This window comes from Falco punctatus (genome assembly GCF_963210335.1).
Source record: "Falco punctatus genome assembly, chromosome: Z".
NCBI lineage: Eukaryota > Metazoa > Chordata > Aves > Falconiformes > Falconidae > Falco > Falco punctatus.
This window is the reverse complement of record NC_137586.1, coordinates 1,905,452-1,918,358: the sequence shown is the minus strand read 5'-3', so window position 1 is coordinate 1,918,358 and position 12,907 is coordinate 1,905,452. Positions and strand designations below refer to the sequence as shown.

The following is a 12,907-nucleotide window of genomic DNA, read 5'->3' as shown; positions in this document are numbered from 1 at the left end:
CAGGGTTTGGATGCTGGTTGCTCGGCTGGGCTCTCTGGTGAGTACAGCTGCAGTCTCGCTGCCAGCCTGGGAAATGAAGCCGTGTGTCCCAGCAGCTGCTTTTCCAAGCCCAGGACCGTGCTGGAAGTGATGGGATCGAAGTCCGGGAATGGCTTTGCTGGAAAGTAAGTCAGTAAGGGTCAGAAAAGAGCAGAGCTGCTCGGAAAAAATAGATCCAAACCTCATTCCTGCTCCTCACCATGCAAATCAGCACATGAAAAATCCCATCGTCTTTGACCACTGATGCTTTCAGCCGTTTCTAGCAGGACTTTGGGTGTTCATGGCGCATGCTGTGAAATGCTCTCCTTTTTCTTTTCTTGCCCTGGGCCTCCTGTTATGTTTTCTAAAGGTATTTCTGTGTCCCACTCGGGTCCAAGCTAACACACGGACAGCTGGGAGCCTCAACCACACGGCAGGCAGATAGGTGGTGAACTGCTGATGGTCGGGATGCCACTAGCAAATAACAGAGCTGAATTTGTTCTCCCAGAGCATTGAAAATAATGGCTTAAAGCCTTTCCAAACAAGATGCCCTGATTTCATTACAAAACAAAAACAAAAACAAAAACAAAAACAAAAACAAATTTTACAGGATCTCTGTAGGCTCCAGAGGTCTGACTTCTAAATAGTTTGGACTTTCCTTATAGTGTTAGGTAAGAAGGTTCTGTGCCACCTGCATAGTATAGACAAAGTTATTTCCTGGGAATTTATCTATTGGGAGAGAATTAACACACAAAACAAAACAAACAAAAACCCCACCAAAAAAACCCCAAACAAACAGTACAGTACCCTTTAGTTCACTTCAGGATGCTTAATTTCTCAGTAAAATTATTATTTTGCAGTTATGCCAGGCTTTAGCACCTCTTACTGTGCCAACGACATGTTGATTTTCTTCTTTTCTGAAGTGCTAGCCTCTTTCAAAGTACACCTGAGGATTAGACATATTTGTTAAATGCTTTCTTTTTTAAATCCCTTCTTGAATCCTACCTGTTTTTCAAAACATACCTGATTTGGGACACAAGGCAAGTTTTCTGCAAGCTGTTCAGGTTGTTTGGATGTAATTGTTAGCAAATGAAGCCAGAATGCCTCTGAACAAGCAGTTCACCCAGAGGAGATCACTGAGGCCAAGATTAATTAATAGCAGTTAAAAAAGACGTAGTCAGACATTCCCATGGATTCTGGGAAGCACAGGAAGGCTCGCTCTCAGATGCACGGGACAACTTTCCTAGCAGATCTTGAGGAGCCCTTAGGATGTATCGTAGCCGGGTCCCAAGTGGGGGTTTTAAGGATGGAAGAGAAGTCAAAGTGGTTGTGACACTTCCTATGCCATGTCCTGGGGGGTTGTAATGATTTTCAATTGTGTCTGGGGCCGTGTGTTGGGTTTTGGCTACAAGCTTTGCTCCTGACAGGTCCAGCTTCTCTATGCTGGTATTTACATTTTCATTTCTTCAAGGAATCACAGCCTTAGGAGGGGAATGCTTGCCCTCGGGGTGTCTCGAAACCACTGAACCTTGGGAGTGGCTGTGGCCTTGCTTTGCTTGCTTTTATTGCTCTTCTCCAGCATATTGAACGTGTGTCACCGCAACATTTGACAGACCTTGGGTATCTTCATGCCCGTTGCTATTACTAGCAAAAGCTGAACAAAGGCAGTGTGTAAGATGTAAAATAGCTCTGCAAAACCTCAAGATGCTTTATGAAGGGACCTAAGCCCATTTTGTTGCATCAAATCATTAGGTTATTAATTTGTTGAACTTTTCCCAACTTTTTACAAATAAGAGGTGTTCTAGGTGCTTAATCTACACAAATTCACAACAGCCTTTCTTCTTCTAGCTTTATTTCCCTTCCCTACCTTGCAATTGGTCAGGCTTTGCCTTTTAACTGGCTTAACCTCAGTCATATATATATATAAAGATTATAATTCACCATCAGCTGGTAGGTGGAAAATTTTAACTCATGAAAGTTTTTTTCTAAAAATGTGAAATCTCTGGACTGATCCTGGATAGCACCTGTTGTCCCCTTTAAAGGTGCTAGGAGTTCTGTGACCCCTACCCCACTCATCCCATCCCATCCCATCCCATCCCATCCCATCCCATCCCATCCCATCCCATCCCATCCCATCCCAGTGCTCTTTGTCAGCTCAGGATGCGCCCTGAGTATTTTTACACAGGCGTTATTCCCGTTTTGGTTTAGTTTTGCTCCACTTTTCAAGCAGAATAGCCCACCCACCCTTAAGGCATGTGATGGCTGAAAATCTTGGTGGGTTTTGGAGCCTTCCTCCAGCATATCACTTCAAGGCTCTGTTGTGTCAAAGGTTTGATTTTTGTATCTGGCTGGTTTGATTGTGGATAATTGAACTTTGACTGGGGAAAAAAAGCAACCACAGAATGGGCTTAGTAAAGAAAAAATCAGAAGAAAAGCTTATGTGCAGGGACAGAGTGCAACAGAGAAAGTTCATAAAGCAGGTGCTAGTCGTCTGCTACTATAGCTAAATGAACATTTGCAAATATGTTTATAAATATTTATAATCAGAGGATTATTGACTAAAATGAACTGACAAATGGTCTTTGCACATCTAGAAACTTTGATTTTCTAAGATTTGTGAGCTTTCTGGTGGTCTACATTTCCAATCCATATAGAGATAATACCTCAGCTTTTTCTTATTCTACTAAATAATTGTGGAAATGGGAAAATGGAAATATCCTGTGGTTTTGGAAACTGCAGGAAAGATGTTAAAGTTTCACCTCAGATTTGGTTAGAACTCTTGGAGTCAACATCTGTTCTCCCTGAAAAGGTTTAGCAAATACAGTCAAACTAGGAGGGGTCATGCCACGTAGTCTGCAATCTCTAAAGGGCTGTTTTGCAACAATCCCAGGCGTTTGCAGCTCTGAGCCAGGGCTGTGCTGGGTGTCTGAGCTGCTCAGGGTGATTTCTTCATGGTGCATGAAAGGGACGACGTTCCCGTTGAAAAAGGTGTATTTCAGAAAATGGGAGGTGGCCAGCAACCTTTTATACTACTTTTCCATGTTACGTTCCAACCAGGACTAACACGTTCCTACAATCGCCTTGAAGCTGGCTTCATTTTATGGCTTCCTTAGGAATCCTGGTATAACGGAAAGGAACTATTTTCTTGCTGTTGGTTACCTCTCAGATAAAGCGTGAAGGATTAGAGCACTAGTCGTTACTGCTCTCTCTTAAGCAGAAGAAAGGACAAGAAGCCTGTTAGAACCTTAGTCATTGATTTTCCTGGAGCAAAGGGTCACACATTAAGTACTATTGATAAAAAGCATCGTTGCGGTGTCCATGGAGACCAGGTTGAGGTGAAAGTGAACTGTTGCCGTTCAAGTGACAGCTTTAGGTGGATCTGTAAAGAACCTGCTTTTTCCTCTAATCATAAGGAAGTTCTTATTTATTCTACTCTGAGTGTTGGATCAAAGCCGTTACTTCTGAGGGACCTGCTGTGCAGGGAGATGCAGTCACTGTTGACTTCAAGGCAGAGGAAGGGATATTTGGGGTCTCATAAAAACTGTTCTGTGCTTGCAGGTGTCACAGCTCCAAGTGCCTGGACGCTTCTGTTGGAACTCGTCTTTTTAAAAATCAAATTAGGGTCAAGGTCAAGCTAGAAATAGGATGACTGCAATAGTTCCTTATATCCCTAAAAGCTATGCATGTATAAAACTCCCAAGTAATTGCACACGTGCAGTACTATGCCTGTGTGCAGAAGGCTTGGTCCTTTGCTCTGTTTGGGCATGTGCTTCGATATGCTTGGAGAACTTGCTTGGACACTGTCACCCTTGTGCTGCTGTGCCCTTCCTTTGGGAGCCTTCAGCATTTTCTCTGCTCAGAAAGGTAGGACCAATGCTGCCTCATCAGGGTCCCACATCGAGCATCCCTGTGCAAGGCTCATGCAACCTTATGGTGAAATGGCTTGAGAGGGACCAGAGCCATTCCTGCTCCAGTTCCAAAGTCATTATACCATCTATCAGTCTTTTAAATGGTTGCTGACTGGCCCCATCGAGGGGTTAAGCCACCCCAGTGGCAGATCTGTTGCTTGAGTATTGTTCCATTTGCAAGAAAGTGTTTGTTTGGCCTGGAGAACCCTTCCTCAGAATGTGTGCAACCAGCGCTCTTGCTGCCTCTCCCGGAGGGCAGCAAATTGTCTTGGGGCCTCCTAGATGTTTCAGCTGACAGGCAGCTCGGAGAAGTCTTTTGTTGTTGTTGTTTGAAATAAATTGACAAAATGGAGCCTGTGGTTTGAAAAAGATGGTGGACCACTCAAAGGTCCAGTCAAATGTCTGGGGCATCAGAAGGTCTTTGGAAGCATGGGATTTCTTTCAAAATTCGCTTGTGGTTTCTATCAGCTGATATAGTGGTAAATTTTCTGTAAGCTGCACCTTTGGGCAAAAGTTGGTGTTACTGCACTTTCTGGACTGAGACACCAGTGTGATTTGTCCGTTCTGATGGGATTTTTGAATCTACAAATCATTCCTGTAGCCACCCACCTGCATGAGCTGTGTGACAGGTCCCTGGAAGCATTCCTGTCCCTCCACTTCTTTATTGTTCCTTCTTCCATTTGTTTTTTTTGTTCATGGATGGGAGCAGCTGGGGTGATGGAAGAGTTTTTCTTGTTGCTCTTGGAAGGGGCAGGGGAAAGATGGATTGTTTTTTCTTCCTCTGGGAAAACATCCAAATGCTCTGCTTTCTTCTCCACCTGGGAAATGGGGTGTTGGAAGTGTCTTCTCATAGCTGGGCTGGAATATTCACAGGTGCTGAGTCCCTGTGGTGGGACTGTGGCTCAACGTCATACAGAGATGGGAAGAGTTGGGAGTGCAGCGGTACCAAAGATTGCATTACCTGTAGATGTCACCAGAACTGTCAACAGAAATAGGTTTTAAAGGCACTTTGTGGGTGTTTGCAGTCTCCATAAACATTTTATATGTAGGCAATTTCAATATGCAAAGTGACCCAACTACAGTTTTAAAACAGTCATGCTCTGCTTTCAGAAATTGAGTGTGTTCTGCCCTACGGGAAAAACTTCAGCATTATTTCACTCAGCAATGAAACCCCAAAGTATTGATTTTGAAATGTATAATTGATTGTAACAATAAATCACTGGGCAGTATATTTGCAAAATTGATTTTTCTATTGCAATAATTAAATTGATATGTGCTATAACGTATTTATGCAGGGCCTAAACAACTCAATAATGGTAATAAATTGTGTTTGGTCAAGAACTATCCACTGTGATGCAGTTGACTTCTTTTTGTCTAAAAATTTGTAAGACGGTGCTATAAGAGATGGTAGAGATACAATCGTGAGAAAACTCTAGTACCCTGAATAGCTCGTATTGCGCTGGGTGAAAGTACTCTAGGATTGGAGACTTGGAAGGAACAGCTGGTGCCCAGGTTGTTTTAGCAGAGAAACACTGATGTATGATATCAGCTCTCTTATCAGTCCAGCTTAGTAAATCTGGTGGTTTCGCCTGGATGAATTGATAGAAACTGCAGTAAAGAATAGAATGAATAGACATATGGATGGACATGATATGATAAGGAAGGATCAATACAGCTTTTGTGGTGGAAAGCCCAGCTTCACATGCCTATTAAAGTCTTTTGACTTTAATAAAAAATAAAAAAGGAATTGTTGAGCATGTGGGCAAGGAGATCCAGTTGATATCCTTGGCTTGGGTATCCTAAAGCCTTTTGATGAGATCCCTCACAAAAGGCGCCTGAAGAAAGGCAGTTGCCACAGCGTAAGGAAAAAGATCCATTGGTGATAAGGGAGTGATGGTGGTGGGGATCATGGGCAAAGGGACAGGGTTGAGCAGAGAGCAGTGGCTGCAGCATGGCACAAAGCTGCTGGGCACGGGGAGGAAGAAGAAGGTGACAGGACTGGCCACATACGTGGACTGCCTTCTGTGTCATGGTGATAAAACTCCTTCAGACCTTTCTGCAAGGAGAGTGGTGGCAGAGATGGGTGGCTGGCCATGTAGGGGATGGTTTCGGGTTGGGCTGTTCAGCTGGGGTGAGATCCCTTGTACAATCCAGCAGGGAAAAATAAGTGGTTGGTCTTGGTTAATTGCGTTGCTTCTGATGCTGCCCAATGAATGGCTCCATGGAGATGCTCGGAAGTGTTGGGATCAGCAAGAAGTTTATTCCCAGGAGGTTTGACTCTCTTTGCGTCGATATAACTAGGGTGCAGTAACGTCTCTGAACGTCCGTGGAGTTAAAACGGGACGGAACCGTTGTTGCTGCTCAGGCTGAGATCTCTATCCTACTGTCAACAAGAGGCACATGGGGCTGGAAAGCGAAATGAGCCGCAGTGTCTGCTCAACGCCAGAGCTGGTATTTCTAGTGCCATAGGTATTCCAGTGACCTGGTGAAATGAAAAATTCCTGAAAAGGGAGAAAATTTTCTGTATACATCCATTGTGTGTATAGCCATCCACTGCTAGAGAACGTACACTTTGCTTTACGCCACTGTGAAAGTGTCTAGATCCAGTTTGGTTTTCTTCCCAAAATAACAGCTTAGTTGAATACATGTTGCTATTAGAAAAATAGCCTTTTTCTTTCTCCTCCCCCCCCCCCCCCCCCTATTCATTTAATGTGCTTTATTTCTGTTATTTCTTTGGGGGGAGGGGGGAAATCAACAATAATATCTCTTCTGTTACAGAGCATCAAAGTTAGCTGGTCACCTCCACCGCCAGGTACTCAGAATGGATTTATTACGGGCTATAAAATCCGACATAGAAAGACTACCCGCAGGGGTGAGATTGAAACACTGGAGCCAAACAACCTCTGGTACTTGTTCACAGGTCAGTGTTCACATGGTACAGCCTTGCAAGGTTTTGATGAATTAAATGCTTTGGGAATAAAATATACTTGCACTTCAAGGAAACATTGATTTCTTTGCTGGCAGGTAGCATTTATTGTGTTGTACAGAGACAGCCTTTATGGTGCGCTTTTTTTTTTTTTTCCCAAACCTATTTTTTCCTTAATATTTTTACCATATGTTTGTCTCCTGGATTTTGTCATTCATGAATTTGAAGCTGAATTTTTTGCCTCCTGTATCTTAAGCCTCAGTTGTTGGGGTTTGGTTTTTTTTGAGCTCTCAGCCAACATCATCTATCTTCTGGGTGCAAAATTATCGATTTCCTTGGATTTTCAATGGAAAATACCTCCTCACAGAATAAAAAGGACAAGAGTAGATCATAGCGAAACTATAATTGCGAAGAATGAAAGCAGCCAGGTGAGGGTCGTAAGGGTAGTGGTTAATTCTGGTATGTGAAAATGAATTTCAGCTGGGTTCTTGCATTGTGCCCAAGACATAACTGAGAAAGCAGCCGAAGCATCAATGGGGACAATTAAACTTTGTCAAAGTCAGTGGCACCTTTGCTACTGAATTCAGCATAACGACGATTGTACCTCAGATGACCTACTTTATATGTACTTCCAGGTGTAAAGTGTGGTTTGTGAGAATCAGAAGTAATTTTATATTGCAGAAGAAATAATAACCACGTGCTGGTTTGGAAGGAAAAGCAGCATCTTATTAAAAACTGAAATAAAAGCAAAAGGGGAGCTTTTTTATGACCAAGACCTTAAATACTGAGATCTCATCTTGGTCGTCTCACTTAGGCTCGTGGCCAAACACACACACACACACACACCCCTCCCCGGGACCCCTTGTGAAGGCTTCATCACTAGTGGCTGCATGACAGCCAAGTACTTTCTGGGGAGGGATAGTGTGCAGAGCACGTTCGGGAAGTTGGAAAGGATCTGTCTTCTGGCAGATCAAGTAGAAATCATGGTGGAAGCTGCTCAGATGTTTGAGTCGCTGCTGCTCTGATGGCTTAGAGGAGAAGCCATAGCTATGCGAAGTGCCAGAGCGAAGGCAGGGACCTCTGTAGCTCCATCCCTGCAGATCCCTGCGGATCGTGCCCTCAGCGAGGGGGGAAGGCTGCAGGAGGTTAAAGCCACTCGGAGCAGAGTAGATTAATCTCTCTTGTGGTAGATCCCCACGTCCTGAACAAAGTCTTGCCTTAACTGGAATTATTCCGGGCTTAAATTACTGGGGGAGCCCTGGTGGGAGTGTGGGCTGCAGGCAGCCCCAGCCCTCCCCTCCCTGCAGCCCCTAAAGTGTTTTGGGGTTTTTGTTTGGTTTTTTGTTTGGTTTTTTATTATTTTTAACGGAGCTTGGGAATACATATTTTGAGAAAGCAATGAAGGAAAATATCCAGACCTTGTTACTACTTTCCGCACGCATATATTGCACTTGGTGGAGACTGAGCTCCGTGGGTCTTCTAAATGTACATTTTAAATATTAACACAGAGGCACTTGACATCGTAGTGGCAATGCTGTTGGGTAGGGAGGTGCTTCACAGGATTAGTAAGAACATCTGCAATAGCAAACGAGTTTAGAGTTCCAAGGTGGGTTTTTAAATAGCCACTATCAATTTTAGAATAGGCTTCCATGTCAGCGAAACGTTAAACTGCTTTTTTTTTTTTTTTTTTTTTTTTTTTTTTTTTTTTTAATTATGAGCGTTCTCCAGAGAATGTTTGCAATTAAATGAAACATGTTTTTTTCCTGTGCTTTGTGGTTGGTATAGACTAAGGAAAAAGATAAACCTATATCCCCCCCCTTGGGGACTTGGAAGTCTTGTGGCATGTTCAGGAACACTGCTGTAATTGTTTTCTGGTGGCTTTAGCCACAGAGGGAAAACATCTCTTTCTGAATTTGTACTTATTTCACAATATTGATAAGACTTTGGTTTTTTGGTTTTGGGTTTTTTTTTTGTTGTTTGTTTGGGGTTTTTTTTCCTGATCTGTGTGCTCTGAAGATAATCAGGAGCACTGGAGAGCAAAATGCTCTTCAGTTGCAAACCTTGTTCCTAACCTGCAAATTTTATGCAGAAGGAGAGTGTATACCTGCCTTTCCCTGCATGTTAAAAGCTGCGAGCTGGTTTGGTTAAGCATGTAATTAATGCCTTAGTTATGCAAAACAATTTTTCATTTCTTTACTAAGCAGACTTCCATTCATTTTTGTACGTATGTATGAACACAGCCAACGGGAATGACAACCCAAAATTAGTCCTGGGCCGGTACAGCCTTCATGCAATTCTTAAAGCCTATATCTGCATGTCTGTTTTATGTGTATATATGTTTTATATAGATATATATGTATTTCTATATATTTCCTTCCATGTAGCAAATCCAACGGACTATTACTAGAGATTTCATTTTACTCATTCTGTTGCAAACTCTGGTATCGTCATTAATTTCCTTTCTTAGTCTTCTCCTTTCTGTATGATTTTTATTTGCCTTTTTTTTTTTCTGTTTTGTTTTGTTTTGTTTGAATTAAACAGGACTTGAGAAAGGAAGCCAGTACAGTTTCCAGGTGGCTGCCATGACGGTGAATGGGACAGGACCCTCCTCAGACTGGTACACAGCGGAGACACCTGAGAACGATCTCGATGGTAAATGCATCTTTTACAAGTGGTTGTCTCCCAAAGCCTTCTAGCTGAGGGATGTCACTGCGGTTGTCACCCCAGCCCAGGTTAGGGTGGGATGCCTGGGCTCTAGACACCCACCAGCAGATGTTCTCTTAATGCTCCTGGGTCCCATATGCCATGGGTTATGTTTCTCTGTTGTCACCGGGACCGAGGAGTCAGAAACCTTCATGGAAATAATTCCCTGCCAGAATTTAGCTCCTGGCGATTTGCAATAATACAGCGGAGTGAATCGGTAACTTCATAAATAATAAACAGCATCAATCAAAGAAACAATGAAGCTGAAGCCAACAAGCCTAACAATTCACCAAGCAAATTTTCCAATAGGTCGAATCCTGTTTCCCAGCCTTTATTTGCAGATGTTAGAAATGCAGGTTGGCAGTGAAGCTGCCTAATTAGTGAAAGATGACGGGATGCAGATACCTGGAAACTGTGGGCTGTATAAATCAGTGCTGATGTTGGCACAAAAGGGAAGAAAAACACTGGAATGAAAGTGTTAGATAAAATGACTGGAATATTTGAAGTAGTAAAGGAATAAAAGGAGAGTAATGAAAAAGTCTACCTAAAAAAAAAATAAGCAGAGTGCAAATCAAATGGGACAAAGAATCTGACAGATGGAAGCCATGGCAAAACTACAGACAATCCCTAAGAAGCGAATATGTAGTAGAAAGGAGATGAATAGAAAATAAAAGGAAAGTGATGAAAATTGCTATGATTTTTTTTAAAACAAAATAAACCACCTCAAAAGGATCAAAGGCAAACCAGATGAAAGAATCAATAAATAATCAGTTGAAATGCACCATATTACTTGATGGTGCCTTTCTTTTGACTGACTGGCCGGATTTCCTTAGGAGCTCAAAATCTTGCAAATGGAAGAATTTCTGCCTTTCCCTATATCCAACTGCAATTTTCCAGCAGACTGGGAGGGACCACGGTGCATGGCACGCAAACTGGGAGACCCAGTCCCTGCGGTTTCTCATCAAGGTTTTAAAGCAGAGGTGATGCTTCTAGGCGCCTCGTAACTATACCAACGGTGATGACACGCCACGGTGCTTGATGCTCTCTTTCTCATTACGCCGTGGCTGGATGGCACTGTGAGGAGTGCTGTTGTGAAGGTGTAACGTTTTTCACTGGCAGGAGTAAGGGAGAAATTGTGAACGCACCGCAGTGTGGAAAAAGAAAGTAATGCATTTCAGTGTGTTTGTTTTGATTTGTGTTTAGTAGACACTACGTTCCTTCGAAGTTTCCGTGCCCACGTACACATGTGCACGTAAAGAGGTTAATCAAGCCATCACAGGAGACGCACGATGGAAGCGGGTACATGTGAATAAACCTGGGCAAAGCGGTTTTGTTCAGGTATTGTGCTGCCATGTGCTTGCATTATGAATTATCCTCGTCAAGCTGCAGCAGCCTGATGCTGGGAATGCACCGTGTTGCGTGCTAGCTAAAAATGCTTGGATAAACCAGTTACACCACATCCTGCAAGTGTCAGCTAACCAGGGAAGGGCTGGAGCACAGGCTGGTAACTGCAATTCCCTCTCTGCTGCTGTGGCAAATGCAGGTTCTCTCGCTTTCGCTGGAAGCCTTTTTGGTATCAGCAACACGAAGACGAATGCTATCCTTGAGAAGAGCGTCAACTCCCAACAGATATTCATTTTAATTAGTGTCTTTTTTTTTTAAGTGATTAGAAATCCAAACAGAGCTGCTTCTTCAAGGTTCCCTAGAAAGCTCGCGTTCCTTTACTGACAGCTGGGAAGGTTTTAAATATTTATCTTAAGCCTCAAATTTTATCCTTTAATAAGAAAAAAAAAAAATACAGAAAGCAACGCTTTCCCTGAAGGGTCTGTTTTAAATAGCTTGAGCAAGGATGCAAGAGAATCTCTGATCAACTTAGCAAAGGTATCCTTCAGGAAAATGGGTTTAGGATGCTTGGTTTCTCATTACTGCATTGAACAGATGGAAGCTGTTATACATATTAGATAGCGATACAGTTCAGCTTCAGCTCTAAATTAGTGCTTTAAGAGCATGACAAGCCAGATTGTTATTCATACTGTAATTTCTCTTGAAAAGTGATTCAGGAAATACGGGATGAGTAAAAAGTACCTTGATTTTGTGAAACGTACATCTTTGAATGGCTGAGGAAATGGCTAAAGTGACCCAGATGTAAAGCATCTGTCAAGGTTGGCAGTGGAATTAGGGAGCTTTGACTAGCGCTGAGTGCAGTATTCCCAGGATGGAAGGCGTGGGCACTGACGCTGTCACCCACACACCCAGCGAAGGGCTGGGAGGCACGCGTGGGCAGTGTGGCACCCCGGAGGAGGTGGCACACCAGGCAGTGACATGGAGCCTCAGCTCCCCTTTCCTGGGAGCCCAGGTGTTCCTAAGGGAGAGAGTAAGGAATGCAGCACCAAGGAATCTGGTTTGGTGGGTCGATCCGCTGGGGAGCTGTCCTGCGTGCCAGGGGCTGGTGGGCACCCACAGCTCGTGTCTCCCCGTGGCTGACAGGTGCCCAGAGGTGCCCCTGCGTGGGAGCCGGTGCTGGACTCCTGGTGTAGTTAAGAGGGGCACCCTAAATTTGGCTCACTTGGGACTTCAGATGAAAAACTTACTTCATGTAGTAGCATTCCTTGTGGAGATTCCCGCTGGCTCTCAAGGCTGCTTCTCAGAACTGGTTCTGGCATCATATTTACACCCAGGAGAAACAGAAGTGAACGTGTTGGTCTGGAATGGCAAGGACATGGCCTAGCAAAGGAAGCAGAAATATGGGATGTATGTTTTGATAAAGAGTTCTTCTCCTGGATATCCAAGTGCTGGGACACTGAAAACCAGCAGAGCCATCCAAAGGCTGAATGGTCCAGTTTCCTGAAGTATTTGTGGATTTAGATGGTTGGCTGTGCGTTGTGTTTGGCAGAAGCCCATACTGCGGAAAATGTGCTTCGTTGTAAAGGGATCCAAAAAATATGTTGTTTGGGGGGTGGGTGGGTGGAATAGTTGCTTCTGACATTTAACTTTGTGCTTTAGGATCTGAACTACATGACAAAAATTCTAAAATTCAGTGCTGTTTCAGAATAAGGAAAATGTTTTTTTTCCCAGGATACATTTGAAAGTAGAGCTAAAGATAGTGTAATTAAAATTGCTTTATACAGAAAAGTGAAGCAAAAAAAAAAACAAAAAGGCATCTTCAAAAAATAGTTGTGTTTAGGAAGCTTCAATATTCAAAGAACAGTTCAAAATGTTTTCCAGCCCAGCTTCATTTGAGAGACTTAATTCACAAGAAAGGTCCAAGAAGTTAACCTGCCTTTTGCTTTTTGAAACAAGACATCATGATGTAGCTCTGAAATGCATGACTCGCGTAACGGAATTGTTCGAA

At 43.2% G+C, this 12,907-nt stretch overlaps 1 protein-coding gene across 2 annotated transcripts in view; it reads left to right on the top strand.

Moving 5' to 3' along the window:
* Positions 1 to 12,907, top strand: part of DCC (DCC netrin 1 receptor) — a 563,445-nt gene that overhangs the window by 456,433 nt on the left and 94,105 nt on the right. The window contains exons 13-14 of one of the 2 annotated variants that reach the window (XM_080371917.1): positions 6,705 to 6,846; positions 9,394 to 9,504. In XM_080371917.1, coding sequence (XP_080228043.1) covers positions 6,705 to 6,846; positions 9,394 to 9,504 — 253 coding nt within the window. The remainder of the gene's footprint in view (positions 1 to 6,704; positions 6,847 to 9,393; positions 9,505 to 12,907) is intronic. The other variant, XM_080371916.1, reaches the window with a different exon arrangement.